Genomic DNA, 20,998 nt, shown 5'->3' on the forward strand with positions numbered 1-20,998 from the left:
AACTTTAATGCTGCTAGCTTGCTACTTTGTTCTACGCTAGAAGCTTCTCTCAAACCCTACATTCACCGAACGGATTTCGGACCAAAAATTCAGCAACCAACCTGTGAAAAAAACCCCTCAAACCCTCTGCAAAAGCATACCTGTCCAAAAACCCTCGATGCAAAATCGTACCATTACCCATGTCACCAAGTATTCGAAGAATTGGGGGCCACCGACTGACACTGCTCTTAATGTCCAACAACATATGCCGTATTCAAAAGAAAACTTAAATTATCATCACCATTTGCGTTCACCTTTGCCCATTAACATATTGTCTTGGAGGGAACTTTTGAGTGTTGTAGTCAGTCAGTGAGGCATATCCGATATCAAAGTTACATTCCGGAATTGAAAGAACCTGCATCACATGCAACAAATAAGAAGAGACAGGTCAAAGGAAAATGTTATCACCCACAGCAGATTGTCAGTCCAAAACAAATAACAAATATCAAATACTTGCCAAGTAATTCTCTTTCACAATCTCCACTACTGCATTTACAGTTTGTTGCACCTCCAGTTTTTTGTTTGCTTCCTTTTTGCGTTTCTGGGGAAAAAAAAAAAAACTAGCATCATTTAAATGTAAAAAAAAAAAGAGAGAGAGAGACAAGGCAGAGAAGGGCACTCCAGATAATCTCATCAGTACAATAATGGATGGGAATCTCTATAGCAGAACTAAATTAAGATGTGAAATATCAATCGTACAAACTTTAAAAAGTGAACTATAAGTGAATGGTGAGTCCCTGACCAGCAAAAGTTGTACGTAATAAGCTGCCAAGCACTAGGTGCCATGTTTTCCAGAAACCTTCACCACATACAAAAGTATATGGAGAGAGAAGACAGTACGATGATTGAGGAAGAGGAAGGACAAAAAGCTAGGGAACAGCCAGCAAATAGTATTCTAAAATGAAAATAAAAACCAAATCTAAGGCCAACCTTCTTGTTAGTTTCCATGCTAGATGTTTCTTCTCTCAATTTATCAACAAATGCTGGCTTCACAGACAATTCCACAAGGCGTTCAATCTTGGCAACATCAAGAACCGCAGCTTGAATAGTGGAGCCAGTTTTCAAGCTAATTCCACCCACTGCAAAAAAACAAAAAACTGTCGTACCTAAATATCACTTCTTGAGACAGAATAATTTTTCTACCGATTAGGACTTACACTGGTGGTGTGTCACAAAGCCGAAAACATCATTATACTTTTCAAAGCTGACAACTACTCCACTATCCTTCACGTCATTAACTTTTCCTTCAACAACATTGCCAATACTAAAAGCTTCAACCCAATTCAACTCGGGAATTTTAGAGTTCAATACTTGCAGCTTAGCAATCTGCATCATAAAACACGATCAGTCCAAAATTAGGATAAAGAAGGGAAAAAATTATCAGGAGATCTGACAGTGGCATGAAAATACACGTGGCATGACCGCGGAATGAAATACAAGAGCTTAGTTTCTGCTCATGTGTATAAATAGCTCCCTTGACTCCATAATCCACATACACATGCATCAAAAAGTCAGTAAGGGGTGCATCACAAATAACATCTACTTAAGGATTCTCAAATACTACATCGATAGAATATGTTGACACCTAACAATAATGGTCTGGTTGAAGTAGGAACAAGAAAGTGAAACTTTTAATTGTTTCTACATGAGTTTACCCACAGATTATATGAGCAGTTTAACGAACAAAAAACACGGAGAAGAATGTAACAATAGTTTTCACATAAAAACAAAATAGTTCCACCAAAACAGCTGAACAACAAAATCAACAAAAAAAGCTTCAGTAAACGAGTTTCTTTAATAGTAAGTTCCAAGGAAGCTGTATTATATGTTAACCACAAGTGTTTTACTTCCACTAATTTAAGCTTTATGAAGCAATATGACACCTGATGCAAGTGTACAGACATGGATACTCGACTGTTGATAAAGTCTCGCAGCCATGACTGACATTAGGAATGGCATCCACGGTCTTCCCGGCTTCAAATGCATACCAAAATGCTTAGAGAAGGCATCAAAAGGGTATATCATGTTTAAGCAATCACTGAAGCCAAACTGCTGATACCAGTTCATTATTACAAAGCGCTTACAAATCAGGAAACATTTTGAGATGAGACATTGGAGGGCTCAAAAGCAGTTTTTGTGCCAAGCGGCTACATGTTTCCTTGTAGTATTAATCAATAGCTGGCACAATTACTCCAAGTTTCATGGTGATTTTCTGGGATTAATGTACGTGTTTGCTATTGAAGGTGGCCTTTCTTTACACTCTTAGGGCTGGAAACTGGTTCAAGGTGGACAATGAAGTGACAATTTTTTCTTTGGGGTACTTCATGGTCGATGTGATCTGACATCAATTGTGGCGTGTTCCGTTCTTTCAAAACTTGAGCTGTCAGCTCATCCCGTTGAGTCGTTGTGTCAGACAAGATTACAAATGCGAACTGAATTTGGTGATAACAACTGAGTGCTTGTGGTATTGTAGTTAAAATGCAACACTTCCCCACTAATAAGGAATGCCTACTTGATGTAGAATCTAAAAGAAAGTCTGTCAATTAGATTTTGCCGACATACTTTGCATGTCCACTAGGCATTTATAGAAGTGGAATGAGTACACATTGTAGCGTAGCAAATAATTAGCAAGTCCCTGTCAGATAAGAGTTGAAGACCGTTTCGCCCACAGTATCAAACTTAGCAGTTGTCTCTCTATAAGAACAAGGAACAAAATAGAAATTTTGAAGTTTCTCAACAAAAAATAAAGAACGAAATATTCATACATATGAGATCTATTATTCTAATTCTGTGATTGAACAGAGAACTAAGAAACACTTTCTTTTCCTAGGTTTGGATTCCTATTAAAGAAGCAAAATATGGAAAATACGTCTATTGTCACCATTGATTTGGGACTTAAATGACTTACCTTGTCTTCCAAGAGAAAGTGTTCTTGAATAAAGGATGCATCTGTTGAACTGCATAATGATTGCTTCAAAGAAAGTGTCACTCTGCCAGTCTCACTACTAACCTGAAAACCACCAAACAAAAACTCATACTAAACTTTTTCCACGCGTTGTAAGAGAATTTGCTCTCAAAAAATCACCTACATCCATTACGTAAGTGCGAACAGATTGTCCAATGTAGAAGACTTCAGAAGGATTAACTCTTCGATCATCCATACCCTTCAAAAAGAAAAGGGGAAAGGAATAAATTACTAAATAAACAGCAAAACCTGAAGAGAGAAAAGGCAGTTTCTGTAATTAAAATAACCATTACCTTGCTTCTGGGAACAAAACCAGTTAAACGGCCAACATATCGGACAAAGCAACCAGATTCAATTAAGTTACACACATATCCCTGGTTCAGACATCAAAAGAACTAGTAAGCTCTAAACAGTAAAGTTCATCATTAAAACATCCGATAAATTGATTAGCGAAAACTATTGAAGCTATGCTACTGTTTGGCAGCATTTTGTATCCTATTAAGTTTCTAGTTTCCACAGGCTTCCTCAGTTTTAGGAAGTTCAAGTTGTTGGAGGTGATTATCCAGTTGTTAAATCACCTTTTATTTGTTTGTGTATTCCCTTTTTCTTGTTGGGAAAGGGATATGAAAAGAAAACATGATAGTGAACATGGGAGGTCGGCTATTAGAAAGTATTGTATGTATCACAGCGAAACGGTGGGCATAACAGAGCAGAAAGGGATGTGAAAAAGATCATGACAACATTTTTTGTTGCCTTTTCGGAGAACTTTTGAAGTTAGGAAACCAATTACAATAGGAAAAATGCATACTCTCCAGCATTCAAAAAGTGCACAGGAACACAGCCTGAATCAATACTTGACAAAGCATTCCTACACAGATTTAAAAAAGGACAGAAAAACTATAAATGCTCAATTTCTTACATGGACTACAGTATGAGGACGAACTTGAGAAACTTCAGCAGGAAGCTGCTGAGCAGAGTTAATAAGAGAATGCTTGGCAGTGAGAATTAAGTTGCTGCCCTCAACATCTACATCAACAAAGAAGATAATTTTAAAAACTAGGACAAAAAATTCACTGTTACGATACTTTTCTTAAGTACAGCATATAAGCTGAGAAGGAAGCAAAGGAGAAAAAAAAAAAAAAAAGGAGGAAACATAAAACAAAAATGACAAAGTGAAGAAACGCAGTGTAAAGTTACAAATTCCTCACAAAGAAACCAAACTGTGCCTGAACAGTGAACAAAATTCCCTGAAAACAACCCCAAAAAAACAATTAACAAATGTAACACAAAAGAGTAGCAAGAGGGTGCAACTCCAGCTCAACTGTTTCGTTAACACTAATTCACAGAACCTCAACCCCTTCCCCGTGCTGGTTTCCTTGTATGTATTATTTAGTGAAAACACTGCTATGTTTTCCTAAGGGTCCTAACTCTATCTTCTCTCTAATTTTTTTCTCCAGGTATGAAGTTTGTTATCTTTCTTCTTTTCCTTTGGACTGCTAAACCAGACAAGCTGGAGAAAAGAAACGTCAACTTCGAAGTTAGATTCTTGTGTTGACCCTTTCCTGAACCAGAACTGGGGAAGGGTGAGAGGAAAAGGGTCTCAAAATGTGCCATCAATAAAGTGAGGGCCTTCTGGACCTTCCCCACCCCACTCTTTCCCCATACTACTGACCAAAACAAGCTGGCTGTTCTAAGTTCCGGGGTTGGATCAGATAGGACCAGACCAAATCGGATCTGACTGTAGCTCGAGTACTGGCGCCGTACAGCGTCTGGACCAGAAAAGAGGGGGACAGGGAACCTCCTGCTAAGAGGCCAAGATTGCTAGCTAACGCTCAGCCACTTGTTAGAAGGAAGTGCAACTTGATTGTCAGGGTAATCAAAAAAGAAGGTAGATTCTTTGATTCTATTTCCTGATTTGGTAAGGATTGCCTTTAAGTGATAGGGAATGTGATTAGAATGCATCTTTTCGTTGTTTGTATCACCGAGACACCCACCCGAAGGGCTGTCCATATGTACCTTGGGAGGCCTGCCGCTCGCCCCATTCAAATAAAAATGGAACGAGCAGCTACGACTACGGGTAAAGGAATGTTGACTACAGAGGGAGATACTCTTCTAACACGAGGGCAAGTGACAGGTAAAGTCAAAAAAAATTGTGTGTGTGTGTGTGTGTGTGTGTGTGTGTGTGTGTGGGGGGGGGGGGGGGGGGGGGGGGGGGAGCGGGGCGGTTGGGGTTCTGCGATAGTTTGAGCCACATTCAAGCTTTCCGCCATCTTGAACGTAAGAAGAAGACTTGTTGAGCCCCCTTCTAACAAAATCAGACGAAAGTCCAACTACAATTCTGGCTGACGCCTTAAGGGAAACAACATAAGAGGCGGCAATCAAAAGGGCAATAAGCAGGCAGCACAATGAAGCCCTCACACTTTTAAGTTCAACTATCACAACTCAAGAAAAGGCTATGACTTGATGACAATCATCAAACTTCAGAAGAGGCTGAAAACTGCATGAGGCTCCATTTCAAAGACCAGAGTCACCAGACACGTCGACTCTCCCAGTATCAATGAAGATCCTTTTTTTCATCTGAATGAAGATCCTCAACCAGGGTTTCTACCTGAACGCTTTTCTAATTTTTTCCTGTTCTGGTTTTTCACCATATCAGTATAGTGACAAACTTATGTCCAGTAACATATAAAGGCTTTGTGCTACAAAGTAACAAAAGAAAAAACCAGGCGGGGGTATAAACTTACTCAAATTCTGACCACTAAATTGATTTTCAAAATTTGACAGACATATACAACATATCCATGTCATGAAAGGGATCCTAAACAAAATACTAGACTTCGTAAATTCTCTAGACATGTTATCGGATCTTTGACATCTAAAGCGTTCATATACATTTACACTCCAACAATCATTTGCAGACAAACCAGTCTTTGCAGAACCAATTTCAAGATGACTAGACCTGTTGGTTGTAAATACAGTATCATAAATTGTTTTGTAAATAACCATGCAATTCACTTAAAATACAAATGTGAGTACACAAACAGAAGAATACTCTCAGAAAACAAATTCAAACAAAGGAGGATAATTTACAAGAAAATAGGTATGTCCTTCATTCATGTTCTTTAAAAGAAAGACATTGTGAGTACCAAGAACTAATAGTTGATCAAACTCATATCCTGGCTTCAAGGCTGACTTCATCAAAGCAGCAAACCCTGTATGAGTAATGCCTCTAAAGTCAGAAAACAATGAGGAAAGCAGCCATGGCCAACCATTCTCCTTGATGACAAAGAAAAAACTTACCCTGGTGATCTGCCAAATGTTCCGGATTTATTGTACCCTTGATATTACCTAGAGCACGTACATGGACTACTATCGCATGAGGGGTGACTCGTTCAACAACTCCAGAAACAATACTCCCCAACTTGATCATATCATCTTCAGTAACCCTGTCAATATTAAATCTCAGTTGAAATTAGTGCACAGGTGTTTCCATCACACAAATACTGCACTTACAGGAAAAGATCGTGGTACTCTGCCATCGTTATTTTTGTCTTCATTTTTTGTTCTAAGATCATATACTGAAAATGATAGGAAGCTTGAAGACGCAATCATTTTCCAATCGGTTTTGATCCTTTGTAACTCATTGGCTGTTTCCAGAAAATTCTTCAATTGCAGTTTCCCCCACTCTTTTACGTAATGGAGGGTCCAGGTCATTTACTAATGATTTTGTGAACACTACATAACATTTAAAACAAACAAAAAGAAATTTATTTCAAGTTTTTTACCAATATGTGTGTGTGTGAGAGAGAGAGAGAGAGAGAGAGAGAGAGAGGAACTTGATTAAGCTACTCGACAATTGATGCATTTCAATTACCAAGTTGGAAAAATTCCATTGATAGTTTCCTAATCTATGTAGCACTGACACGACACCGAGATGGAAATTTTTAAAATTTGGATGCCGCTGCTCTCATTATAATTGAAACATAGTCATGTGTTATATGATAATGATAGCAAATCAAAAAATAAGGCTCTAATTACGATTTAAAGACCATACACAACTTTATTCATGTTATCATTAGATCATTCACTAAAGAATTCCACCAAAAAGCATGTCATAATTCACATATTGAATCAAGCATCATCCAAAGGAGACCTCCCTAAGTTTTAATGGAGCCTACCGCTCGTCTTCACAACTACCGAAGTAACTTGTGAGTGTCGAAGTGAAAAAAAGTTGAGAAAAAATAGGACACCTTTGATTTGAGTGCCACGCACGTGTTTAGAGAATCAGTGTCCAAAAAAAGTCCGACACCGGTAGATGACCTCCGAGTCTCCAACAAAGTGTTAGTGCTTCATAGACCATAACAATCACTTACGGCAATTAGAAATCATCTCCCAGGTACATATAACATAGATACCTTAACCAACCATGTTAGAGATTACCTTGCAGGTGTTATAGTGAAACTAAGGTTGATTCGCCGTGAAGCTGGAACAGAAGTTGTAACTCTGCATTTGACAACTTCTTCAACATGGTACCCAGAAACTGGATCGCAACCAGCTTCTAATCCAAGCTCAGATCTGGATCAGAAAGAACAATCAGTTCATATACTTCCTTAATCCAGTCAGACAATGAAATAAAACAGAACCCACCAATAACACAAATTTTCCCGGGGACAACAGTTATTCAGAAAATCCAATCACTTACCAACTGGCCAAGATATGATTAAGAGTGCAAACCTAATTGCACCGATAGACACAAAGAACTCTAATAGATTTTTCATCTTGAGCCAAAATGACTGCTCTTTTCTTGATATAGACTTAAGAAAGTCTCCTAACATAGGCTGAGTCTGGGAAACATTTTCCTACATTATGTGAGCCCAAGATTGATGCATCAGAATTAAGCGTAGGCATTCGGAGTTTGATCTAAATGCCCCTTGAGCTAATATGGCAATTTCATTTTTTTGAAACAAAATAGTGAAGGTTTGAGAGAAAGCATTAGGCATCTTAGGGTGATATCAAATCTGGGCTCGTGGATTACCAAAACCTGGACTAGGCCTTCAATGCGCTCACGCATTGGTTGCTGTCAAATGTACGAGAGCAAGCCCAAAACTGGGCAAACCAAGGCCTGCCCAGAGGAAATATGTCTCAGTAGTCAGTACTCCTGACCATAAGGGCGAGAGGCGCAAAGATCTCTTGGGGCCTAGGCGAGGCGCACCTAGGCAAAAAAAAAAGGAAAAATAGCATACACCAATATAGCCTAATACACACACACACACAAAAAGTGTACAGTTTCTGAGAACATAAAATAAATAAATAAAAACTTTTTCGTTTTCATATGCAGTATAGTAGATGTTACACACACACACACATCAATATATATTTCAAAAAACATTAAAAAAAACAGTATAGTATATGTTGACTATATACACGTAGAGAGAAGATCGACTGATGATCGAGAGAAAAAAGATGAGAGGAGAGAGAAGATCGACCGATGATCAAGATGACACGTGGTATTTTCGTTTCTGGTGATCAAGTGGAGAGATTTACGATCGAAGGAGTGAAAGTAACACGTTTAACCTAGCTTTGATCCTATTGTTGTGATTAAAATGAAAGAGGCGCGCCTTTTCTCCCCTTTGCGCCTTTTCTCGCCTTTGTCGCCTAAGTGTGCCTTGGCTATGCTTCATTTAAGGCGCCTCGCCTGGGCTCAGTCCAGGCACTAACCCTGCACCTCACACCTAGGCTCGCCTTTGACAACTATGCTCCTGACCAAGACAGTCAACCTCTGCCAAAGTTCTCTCTCCCACATCTCAATAATATTCTAGAGAGCCGTGGTCTATAGTGCTCTCAGCCAATCCACCATGCCTCAACTTAACTTTTTGTCTTGGCCAAGCTACCTTCATTAAGTAATACCTCAAAAGTTTACAACGTAACACACCTGGCTCTAGAACATCAACACCATCCATACCCGCTCCAATTCGACCATCTACTTGCAGGCTACAACAAGCCACCAATGATATCCTAGGCGCGAAACCAAAGGAAACATGTGGTTTGGAGGCTAGAGCGAGGAGTTTGCCAAGGGGGTTGGGCTCGCCCTTTACAAGGCAGCTCCAGCATGAGCAGTCATAGGGAAGGGGTGTTGACCAAGACATCCGACACCTCGAAGGGCATATCATGCCTACCACTTAACGCAACCTATGAGACATACTGCCCCATATCATGCAAACCCCTCTGTATTCTGGAAGTCCATACAAGAGACAGCAGATCCTACACCAGTACTAAATAAAGTCTATGATTCTTTGGATTTTTATATTAATTAAACAAATCCATATTTGGTTTGATATATGTTAAACATAAAACCATACTGATGCCAACAGACAATTGTCATTTAGCCAAAGCATCAGTTTAAAACCATAAGTACAGCGAAGTAAGAAAGGTACAGATATAAGATAATTGTCACATTTTTACGAATAAAACTAAATACTCTGTCCATTGAACAACCTTATCAACAATACCTACAGTTACGAACAGAAAGTGATTGGGACATAAATTAGAGCAGCTCATACAATGATACTAGGTGCTAACCTGGGGGCAAATCCTTGTACTCCATTGTAAAACCGCACAAAGCAGCCATGGCTTTCGATCTTGGCTATCCATCCATGTGTTATTAGTCCCTCAGTTGCATCAGTGTATGAACTAATAATTCCAAGCTTTGATTTAACCTGAAAAGGTGCCAATTAGAGCTCTAGATTAGAGAATGGACTACTTTCACCCAAAAAGGTACGAGCTAATTTACTAATGCTCTAGAGTAGACAATAAAATAAGGAACTTATGAAGTATGGGTATATGAGCACGTTGATGCTGCTTCCATTCCATTGAAGAATGTAATGGCATGAACAACAAAATCACATTACATATATTTGTGTGTGTGTGTGTGTGTGTGTGTGTGTGTATATATAGCCGGTTCCCCTCACACAAAAGTTGACACAAAACTAACCGGAGTTTCACGCAAATGATAGGAACCATTCAATTCATTTAAAATAGGTTTTAAGAGTTTCCATAAATCAACTCATTCCGATATCAGTAAGGGCTTGATCAGTTCAATCAATTTTATCCTGAAAAATTTGACAGAACCAACTGAATGAACCAATTAAGCTGTTACAATTATCCGACTGAGTTGATTTTTTACGGGAGCTCATAAAAACATGTTTTAAATAAATTGAACAGCTCCAATCATTTGTGTGAAGGCACCACGCAAAACTTGTGTCAAATGTAGTGAGCAGAACCGGCCCGTGTGTGTGTGTGTGTGTGTGTGTGTTCTCCGAGATCTGTTTTGACATTCTGGGAAAACTACACGGTTTATTCTTTCTAAGATGTGAGGATACAACTTAAACAAAATTAAGCATACAATGTTATTATACAACTTGTGCCATTTCCATCCTCTTAGATTTGTTCCACAGTCTGCAGCCCTCAATTCAAGTACGAATACAAGATCAGATTAGACCTGACAATAGTCAGAAAAGCTAAAGGTGGCACCCATTCAAAATGGGTTTAAATGCAGGTGCCTGGAAGCAATGAGTGATCTAATATTCGTTGACAAGCACAAGAACAAAACATTGAGAAGAACATTGCAAGGTCCAAAAAAAGAAAAGGAAAGGCATGATTGTCTGAAGAAAATCCTACAATATCTTTAAGCAGCAAGATCAGAAAATAAGGTTAGTAACATCAGTCTCAAATCAGTAGCAATCAAGGCTCATCCAAATTTGCTGGGTGCAACAGAGGAATCATTTTCCACAGATAGGAACTTGTAAGGCCCAACAACCCATATTGACACTAATAAGGTAAAATTTTAATAATTCACTTCAAGAACGTTAAAACCAGACATAAAGCAATCAAAGCAGTGCCAATTTTGAGGGGTTTTTAATGGAAGTCTTAAGAGATGTTTTATGCTGGTGTAAGAGTATTTAATAGATAAAATGCCAAGCCAACAGGAAAACCAATGAAGTCTGAAAAAACCTACAAGGGTTTTCTTGTGTGTAACAGTGATTCTTTTGGATTTGCATCCAAGCACACGAAACTGTAAATCAGCTCCAACCTGCACAAATGACCAGAATCCAACGTATTAAACCAAATAAACCAGAATTAAAAAAATTCTCTTTCAACAAGGTAGAAAAGAATTATCTCTGCCCTCTGAAATACTTCATGAAGCAGAACAAACAACCAGCAGAAAATAAACGTATTCTAACAAAATAACCTGGAACTTCTTCCTAGGCTTTGATATTTCAAACTCTGACATATGTCGAAGAGGACAAAGCGCCTTCACACCGCTGGGAAATTGAACAATGGCCCCAAAACTATCAACAATAATTACTTTAGCTTTTACCACCATTCCAGGCTTGACATCCGAATGAGTGAAAACTGAACCTTCAAAGGCACTAGTCTGTTGAGAAGCAAACCACAAGGATAAGAACATATGGCAGCACCAAGCCACATATTGAATGCTAACCCGTAAGCGAAAAAAACCGTAAGCAAAATAAAACAGCAATTTTTTTCGCTTTCAAACGTATGTTAGAAGATACCAGTTCACTAATGAAATTAAGACTTCTGCACAAATACATTACTTCATTTTTCAAACTGAAACATTATTCCTTCTGCGTTACACAAAAATAACAAAATTCAACAGTAAAAGCACACTGGAATGCGTCATTTCAGAAATAATATAGATAGAATATATTTGCTAAACACTCGATTGAGAAAGTCTTCATCCTTTAGTTCATTTTTATCAAAAAACTTCAATCGGTACACGCAATGGCGTCCCATGCGAACAGCCATCTATTGCCCATAAAAGATCACTGCAGACAGTCAGCATGGGCTAAGAGATGTGCATATTTTGTGGAGACGGATCAAATCAGCTCAAGATATGACCAAAGATATCTGCGGATAATATTGAACAGTAATGAAAATTTTCCATAGAGACACAAATATCACTATGATAGCACTACCCACGAGCAATCTACCATTGATACTGCTCAAATGACACTCCATGACCAAATAAGAATAAAATATCTAAGAGCATCTCCAACCTTGACATCATATTTGGGGATGTCAAATTTTTTTCAAGGCTTATTTGTCAATTTGACATCTCTAAAAATACCCCCTCCAATCAATATGCCAAATTTGCTGTTTTGGTATGTTTTCACTTTAGTCTTGTTTAATTTTTTATTTTTGTTAAGCTTTTTAGAGTAAAGTAACTAAAAGAAAAGATTTCACATAACATGTCAAATTTTGACATGTAAAATGACATCTAGGCTATTGACATCTTGGTTGGAGTTGGCTCAAATGCCAATTCATCCACTTGCCATTCCATGTCAAACAGATATGCTCTTAGGGAGCTATTTAAATACTGAACAATCAGAATCTACATGAGCTCAATATGAAACATTCCCATTATACAAGTATAATGAAAATCAATAGAAGTATTCACATTGGAGACCCCGATGCACATATGATGTACACAAACACAAATTAGCCATGGATTATGGGCTACCAAAGGGAAGACAATAAACAAATTCTCAATACAAACCAGCTTCTAAATATTAAAAAAAAAAAACTCAAAATTTCTCAAAATAGATGCAATGATAAAAGTTCCAAGTTTCAACAAGTAAAGAAGAAATCTTCTACTTCTTCCCAACAACGTACCTTCCCATATGCCACGTTGTATAAAGATATGCTTTCAATGAGATTGAGAACCCAGAAGCATTGCAACATGCTCCACCAACAACAAAATAAAAGTACGGAGAAGTAAAGGTTTAGTTCATCAAAGAGAAGCCAAAACTCCAGCTTTTGATATTTGAAATGCAATTTTTTTTCTCTTCTTAAGCAAATGGTAACATCATAGACCTAGCAGAAATAAATATGTAGAGACATACACCCAAACACACATGTACACATACAAGATCATGCACCAAAGAGCCCAACCAATGGAACCAACACAATGGCAACAAAAACTATACTACTTCAGCCTACTCGGACTAAATTTAACACAAGATGTAACAGCGACCTTCAAAACACCCATAGCGAGCCCTTCCAAGTGCTTAAATCCAAGAATCCGAACACGAACATGGCTTCCTTCCCTGAAGGTTTTTTCCAATTTCTTCACTTCCTTGTCAGCCACATCAGATACCTACAAACACAAAATCAGCAACCAAGCTAAATCGAATCAATCCGCCCTTCACAACTTAAGCGGGATGAACTTACGCTGACATATGCTGGAGTTGGAAATGGAGCGGTAGGAATCTCAAGTAGAAGACCAAATCCTCTGTCAACCCTGATCACTTTGGAATGATCAAATATATCCCCAGCTTTAACAAGCTGCGTATCAGACTCAACTTCATCAACTTCAAAACTGAGCAAATCACATATAAATCTCCAAAAAGCAAATTGCATATCAACTTTCTATTGCCAAAGACAGGATCAACTAGTGGCAAGAGAAAATCAGAAAGGAATGCAAAGAGCAGAAGGCCAAAAATAGAAATTGAAGAGAGTGATAGAAAGAAAGAAGGAAGAAGAAATCTTTAAATTGAGCACAAGCTGCAACAAAGTCATCAGAAAAGCAATAACCAATTCCAATCAGCTTAGGCAATTTAACTATAATGTGCACAGAGCACTGCACACATCAGTGGGGATCTTAACTAACATGCATACAACTGTAAAACGACCATTAGATTTCTGAGCCTTTAGTGCATAGGGGCTGCCCAATAGAATTTTGTTTCCTAACATGTAAATCCTGAAGAAATGGATTCTGCCCCCCTTTTTCTATGTCAGATTCAACCCCAAGTTCAAAACAATGCAACTCGAGTTCAGCTCCTCAAGCCTTAACAAGTACTGAATCTTACTCCAAATAGCAGTCCAGCTTGTCAAATCGTGAATCGAATAGAGAATTTAAATGGTCCTTTTCCAATCGTGAATGAAACCGAATCCTCGATTGCTCCTATACATTCGTGACTTCTAAAACACATGTAAAAAAGTATATTTATGCATTGGGGCAACAAAAATACATTGTTCATATGAACTTTTTTGGCCTTCAATTGATAATTACGTGGTCCAATAGGTAAGATACTTCGGTTGTAACTAGCAAGAGATGCGAATTCATTAATCGTATTTATTGCCCTTTTTGTGGAAAATAATTAAAAGTACAAACGAACCCTTTGAAGGTCCTTACGGCTATTGTATGCAATCTTGTCTTCGCCTTTTTCGATTTTGAAGGTTCTTAAGGCTATTGTATGCAATCTTGTCTTCGCCTTTTTCGATTTACTCTCAAAGTGCGTTTTCTCCCTGTGGTCACTATTTTACGAGATGGGAATCTATTTTTGAGAGCAAACGAAAAACAAACACAAAAAAAGTGGCAAATAACAACACTGAAGACCTTAACAAAGTAATTTGAATACTTTGTCCTACAAGTCAAATTCAGCAAATCCAAAGCGGATTGACCGATTCATCGATTCACTTCGGATACACAACAACTTTCGACTCATGCAACCTATTCGTATTGATGACCAAATGATCATAACGAACTGCACGACGTGAATCGTAAATCCTATGATTCTAACAACTATGATAACAATACAGTAGGAATAAAATGTGCTTGTGCCAATTTTTCACAGCTAGGGAAGTTCTAGGCAATGCAAAGAATTCCCATCGAGTAATAAACTTACAGAAGGCGGAGACTTGTGATGGACAAGGTGAGGATTCAGGGTCAAGCCGATAGCTCTAGTAGAAGGATCAATGAATAATATCCGAGCATTAACCTAATTCCAGAAATCAGATATTAGTCAAAGTACCAAATGAAACTCCGGGAAATATGAGATAGAATAAATGGGAAAATAATGGCCAAGGCTTCTATGGATAAAGTTTTCAACACTTTTAGTCACAAAAATATAGGAAGAAGTGTCACAAAAATATAGGAAGAAGTGAAACCAAACCACCAACAGAAAGATAATATCATTCCAGCCTAAGCACTTTCCAAAAAGGTTAAGTGGCAACTATTAGTTAGTTCAGTAATATGTCTGCGAGCATTTCTTGATGGAGAACAAAAGTCTTTGTGCTGAAGATGTTAATTGCAGCAATGCAGCAGATACAATCAGTCTTTACATAATATTTATGATCTGCCTAAACTCGAAAATCAAATTGTGCTCTTGAACACTTATCAAACTTGTCCCTTTAAAAGTAGAAAATTTGAATCCATGAAATTATTCCAACGCCAAACTTACGATAGAAAGCATACCCATATAAAACAATTCATCCTAAAGTTGAAGACAGCACAACAGCAGTGAAAGCCCAGAGGTCAAAACAATCCTACAGTGGATTCCCTTTTAGAGTAGAAAAATTGAAGCTCTAAAAATATCAAAATTTGCACACAAGGAAGATCAAGGACCTTTTTATTTTGGTTGTAATCTTCCTTCCAGTTTGAATTGGGGAAAGTTGTTTGCATATGATACATATCAACCTGTAAAACACAAGAAACAAAAAAATCAGTGTTCGATAGTTCATAAACATGATCTTCATACTAAAAATATGACGCATCACCGCAAACTCACAGTTCCGGTAAAGTATGTTAGGAATGACAACATAATTCCGTTCTCAAGGGTTGATTGTACACGGGCATTAACCATCATGCCTGGAATGAGAAGATCAATTGAAATACCCTTAAGCTCCTTCGTCTGTGTACAACATTGATATGTTAAATAGCAGAGTAATAGGTGATCAAAAGAAATAGCAGAGTAATTGCATCAGAAAAAGAATCCTACAAGCAACAAGCAAAGTATACGATCAAGGACAGGAGGCATACCACACATTTAGACACCGTGTCAGGGTCAGAAGTCAAATAAACTACTTTACGAGTTTTGTCAATGCTTTTGACAACCCCTTGTAAAAGGTGTCCAGTCCTGATACTAATGGCCCTGCATTCTGCCAAAATGGAAAAAAAAAAAAAAAAAACAATAGATAAAAAAGGTGCAAAACCCTAGGCAACTAATGCAGCAATAGTACAGTAATCCAAAAGAACTACTAGAATGCTGAAACACAAGTGAGAATGCCCAGAAATCTACATGATGACTTTAGAAAATGGTAACAGTTGTGCAAACCTTTTTTTTTTTTTTTTTGAAAAGTAATTTTATTAACAAAAATGCATAAAGGGAATGCCACCCATTTTATTAACAATGGCTTTGATCGGGGCATTATCAGGCTTGACAATATCAGTATGTATATCTTCCAAAAAAAGATTGCAGAATGTAACAAAGATACTCAAAAATTGACACAGTAAGTTTCGAAAAGTCAAAGATCGCAATTCCCGTTCATTTTCCTTGTCTTTTTAGCCACCTGATAGAAGTTGACAGAAACCAAAAGTCAAAAAGAAAAAATAGGAGGTTAGGCCTTAAACCATACGATCTGGTTAACCAACAGCCAAAGGACGTCTAGTGCAGAAAGTTACTCCATTTACAATTCTATAGTCCTTTTCTATGGGACCTAAGCAGCAGATGAGGTTCTCAAGAACTAAACTGGAATCAAACGAAATACTGATAATATGGTATCTTTCCCGTAAATGTTTAAAGCAATGCAAATTGCAAAGTTATTCACAAAATTCATTGTGTTGATGTCCTAATGTTTTTCTATAGTCCTATAGGACTCTACATTTCCCAGCTTGTACCCGCAATTCTATGTAAATATAGTGCCTTAACTACGATAAGAGAGACGCTTACAATAGGAAAAGGGAGAGAGTGTAGTGGGCCGAATAAGACAGTACGGTCGCAATCACTACGCTCAGCGAGAGGCGGGGACCAGTCCCTAGGTCCTGCATGAAACAGTTGAGTTCCCAACTGGACTTGTAGGCCCGGTGACAGGGTTCAGCATCGGTAATGCTCTGGTCCTACAGCTGAGGGCTGTTGGCCCATCTGGAATGAAGGTTGGGCCAGGTGCTGAACTCCTAGGTTCTGGCACCTGGTTTGGCTATGTTGGTGCTCAGACAGAATAAGTTCATCTGTTGAGTTATATTGGAAACGACGATCGGCAGTCTTGGCCTGCGTCCGGACTGCTAGGTCCGGCAGAGACTCAAGCATGCCAGCTCATCCGCGTGCATGTACCTGCCTTATCCAAAGTGACGTGTGTGACATCACCCGAAGCGGATGTGCAACGAAGTAATCATGAGCGCACATGGGGTGCCAGCTCACGCACGAGGCCGTTAACCACCTTATCTGCTACGTCATTAGTGACGTCAGCCAAAGCGTGCCTGGCACATGACTGAACTTGGAGAGCAAGCAAGGACATTTATATAAAGGAAGCGAGACAACCCTAAGAGGTACACACTATCTTCTACCTCAAAACCCTAGTACTTTCCTTACTTGCTCTGCACTTTCTGATCCCCATGCCGGAGGACCATTCTGGAGTCTTGCTGGTGTGGTCTGTTAGTCGTGCTTCCTTGTGCAAGCTAGGTGAAGGTGTTAGGTGAGAACCCAGCTAAACCAGAGGCTAGGAAGGTTACCTAATCTGAGATCTAGAACCCCACAGAAAGAAAACAAGAGAAAAGCAGATGACATATTGATTCAACTGGACAAAAAGGTAACAAGTTAAGACGTGAGCAATAACTATAGAAGAATCTTTAGATGGACATATGGTGATGTGATGCACATCTTGAAACTTTTCTAACACAAGGGCACCAGAATCCCAAGTACCACTCTTACAGAGGCAACAAGAGGACAACATGAATTCGAAAGACAAGAACTTAACAAGGACTAACTATAGCATGGGGTACGGAAAAAACACATAATTTGGATTATTGATGATTACCAGCCTGACTGCTATTTGGCATAAACCCAGAAAATGAAGGTGATCCAAAATGAAGTATATAACCATGGTCTTCAATGCTTTTCACATATGAAGTGAGAACCTTTGAATAAACACCAGAAAAAAATAATTAGTGATTCAAAATTTCATATCAGTTCATCAGGATAAGAGAGAAGCATAACAAACGTTTGGCTAACTGCAAGTGACATACGACATGCCAACCACAATGTTATAACAACCTGATTCTTGATGAAGCCCAAATGGGTAGTTTTTCTGGCTGACAAATAAAGTTACAATTTTTGGGACGCGATCTAAACTAGTAGAAAAACGTATATACAGTTGCTTTAGTATCAATTCGGACATGATATAGGGAAAACAATTTTTTTAGTAACAAATTTAAAAAAGTACTCACCTTTTCGTAATGATGAAAGAAAGGTTAAATATGTATTCACTCTTTTACAATTTAAGAATTTAAAGTGGTTCTCGCATTTAGTAAAGCCAAGCAAGGGAAGATTGAATCTCATCCAGTCTTCATCATTCTACACTATATTTTTCGATTTCTGCTTAGACAAAATCAAGGAATAGCTTTTTGCATAAGTCTAGCATACTTGGGCTGCATCCCTTGGTGCTTGTTTCTTTTCCAAAGTGTAACAAAAATACTAGTAAACAGAATAAAACAATGAGGATAACTACCCAATCCGATAAAATGAGACATATGAAAATTGCATACCATTCCCTCTTGAATAACATCCAAGCTTAAGCCCTTATGCAACAAAGAAAGACGCAAAGAAAGCCAGATCTTTGGTTTCCCCTTCTCTTTCTTATCATCATGATCATCTAATTGCAATACAATGCAAGCAACCAGCTGGCCAACGTAATACATGCTGGAAAGGGAATTACAATCTACATCCTGGAATAACAGAAGATAAGAGCTCTCAGACTGGAATTACGAAAGCAAAACAAATTTAAGCACATCATATATGTAAGAAACGGAAAAGGTATGATGATTAGTGATGTATTCCCACTTCAAATCAGTAAAAGCGGATAAAGATGAAAAATAACCCTTTCAGAAGTTTAAAGAAGAAGTAAATCACCACCTTCATTTTATTATCCGAAAAATGATCAAATGCTTCACTTGCACGAACTAATCCACGCAACCCGCCTGGAAGACTTATTACAATATCTTTCTCATTTACTTCTGAAATTACTCCCCATAGTTTCATTCCAGGAGAAATATTCTGGAAATTCAGACATGAAGAATAAGTTTTAAGTCAGTCATCAGTCAAACAAAAAAGCATCCAACATCCAAAGGTTTAAGTATGAATAGTCATGGCATAGCAACTAAGAAAGGAACGTTTACGGTATTTTGCAAAAAGTACACAGAATTCTGTTTACCTGACTGTCTTAAAAAAAAACAATCAGTACGTGGAAAAGTTGCATACAATCCCAGAAAAAGGGCGGGAGGTGTTGTTTAAGAATAAGGGAACACCAATAGATTTCCACATCTGGAAATATAGCAGCTTAAAGTCTTTACTTTAGTTTGATGAAACAGAGACCAAGCAATGTGATCACTTAATATCTTACTTCCATAGGCCCACCCCGACGCCCCAACCCACCCACCCCAAACCGCATTCCCTGCTTGGCTTTGCCTTTCCTCATGACAGAACAATTCAACACACGTAGAGATTATAGAGCTCTAATTCAATTTCTAGATCTTAGCGACTCACTGCTCAACAATCTCATTGACCCTACCCCCTATGAAGTGTTAACTGGTAAAAAAGTAGCCAATTCCTGAAGTGTTAAGCCTTCGTTTGTGAAGATGCGGAGTGTGTAATTCAAATGAAGAGATTTAGTGTTCAATTTACCAATATCATAAGAGGTTCGGCCACATATGGATTGCAAAACTAGAAGATGAACTACATATAGAAGAGAACTACTTGATCGGGATCCTTGAACAACTAAAACGTAAAATCCTTAACATGAATTATTTCAAGACGCTCATGACAAATAGATATCGGCAAGGCATCGTGAGAAAGCTTCTAAACCCAGTGTCGAAATTCATTGACAACCTCAATGGATAATTGAGATAAAAATTCAACTAGAATAGTAAGAATACACACAGTGGTGCAGGCACGGGCCAGGCAACCTCAAACTTTTGACTAATCTCATTTTTTCTACGCATGCCTTGGTATTTACAGAAAAATTCAGTGTGATAGCCCCACCAAAATATCATGCTTTTACTTTAGCCCCTCCAAATATTCAAACTTTTCTATCACAAACCCTCCAAACTTGAGACAAACATTACCTATTCATCAAATCTTTGTGCCCCGCCCCAAATGAATACACATGTTCAAACTTAAGCCAGAAGGTTCGGATACTCTTAACAATTACTTGACAGAGTACAGAACCAATACCCACATTATAACTCAACAATATAAACGGAATTAATAGTTTATACCTTCCATGTGATCCTATTAGCAAACCTAGGCAGTTTTCCAGAAATCCCAACACCAAAAAGAGAACCCAAATCATCCTCCGCTGAATGGCTGTGCTTCTGCACCCTCTTCTTCTTATTCTTCTTCAGCCCCCTCCCCTCCGCCTCAAACTCTGCATCCACTTCCGCCCGAACCTCATCGAGCTCCTCCCGGCTCAGAGAACTTCCCCCACCTACACATACAACCCAACAAAATTTAACCAAGCATCCACACACACACACATACATACATATATCTAGATAACCCCAAGCGGTTGGCCGGTCAGTTTTGAAACCTTTGACTTTAATTGGGATCTTTTTAAATACGAAATACATGCAAGCTTGTAGAAATCGGTACCTCTGGGGAAGTCGGGGACGTCGTCTTCGAGCTGCATAGCCACGGCTCTAGACTTGGCGGCGGGGGCGGCGTCTGGTTTGGTTTTGGGCTTGAATGGTTTTTGAGATGGCTTCTGGAGTTGGTTAAGGGCGGGCTTAGGTTTCTGGCTCGGGGTTTTCTTGGAAGGGGGTGCCATTTTGGCTGGGAATACTTGTGAGTGACTAAGACAGTGTTGTTAGGGTTTTGAAGAGTGATGCCTTTGTTGTCGCCGACGGTGGCGGTATGCGGCGGAGAGTTTGGAAGGGTTTAAGGGAAAAGCTTTCGGGCCTTCTATATGCACGAAGCAGTAGGC

At 38.6% G+C, this 20,998-nt stretch overlaps 1 protein-coding gene across 3 annotated transcripts in view; it reads right to left on the minus strand.

The window, feature by feature from the left end:
* LOC131324461 (rRNA biogenesis protein RRP5) overlaps nt 1-20,998 on the minus strand; it is a 43,691-nt gene extending 22,693 nt beyond the window's left edge. The window contains exons 1-25 of one of the 3 annotated variants that reach the window (XM_058356424.1): nt 20,668-20,998; nt 20,295-20,503; nt 18,931-19,074; nt 18,567-18,746; nt 17,840-17,939; nt 15,846-15,964; nt 15,595-15,717; nt 15,432-15,503; nt 14,713-14,805; nt 13,256-13,369; nt 13,059-13,181; nt 11,253-11,438; nt 11,019-11,093; nt 9,584-9,720; nt 7,445-7,579; nt 6,305-6,450; nt 6,151-6,216; nt 3,924-4,030; nt 3,298-3,378; nt 3,129-3,203; nt 2,948-3,049; nt 1,197-1,365; nt 970-1,118; nt 497-580; nt 294-394 (exon numbers count right to left, since the gene is read on the minus strand). In XM_058356424.1, the coding sequence (XP_058212407.1) occupies nt 294-394; nt 497-580; nt 970-1,118; nt 1,197-1,365; nt 2,948-3,049; nt 3,129-3,203; nt 3,298-3,378; nt 3,924-4,030; nt 6,151-6,216; nt 6,305-6,450; nt 7,445-7,579; nt 9,584-9,720; nt 11,019-11,093; nt 11,253-11,438; nt 13,059-13,181; nt 13,256-13,369; nt 14,713-14,805; nt 15,432-15,503; nt 15,595-15,717; nt 15,846-15,964; nt 17,840-17,939; nt 18,567-18,746; nt 18,931-19,074; nt 20,295-20,503; nt 20,668-20,842 (3,065 nt within the window). In that variant the 5' untranslated portion in view covers nt 20,843-20,998. Of the gene's footprint in view, nt 1-293; nt 395-496; nt 581-969; nt 1,119-1,196; nt 1,366-2,947; nt 3,050-3,128; nt 3,204-3,297; nt 3,379-3,923; nt 4,031-6,150; nt 6,217-6,304; nt 6,451-7,444; nt 7,580-9,583; nt 9,721-11,018; nt 11,094-11,252; nt 11,439-13,058; nt 13,182-13,255; nt 13,370-14,712; nt 14,806-15,431; nt 15,504-15,594; nt 15,718-15,845; nt 15,965-17,839; nt 17,940-18,566; nt 18,747-18,930; nt 19,075-20,294; nt 20,504-20,667 lie in introns of those variants that run through there. The other 2 variants (XM_058356425.1, XM_058356426.1) reach the window with 2 other exon arrangements.

Source organism: Rhododendron vialii, chromosome 4a, assembly GCF_030253575.1.
Source record: "Rhododendron vialii isolate Sample 1 chromosome 4a, ASM3025357v1".
In the NCBI taxonomy this organism is placed as follows: Eukaryota; Viridiplantae; Streptophyta; class Magnoliopsida; order Ericales; family Ericaceae; genus Rhododendron; species Rhododendron vialii.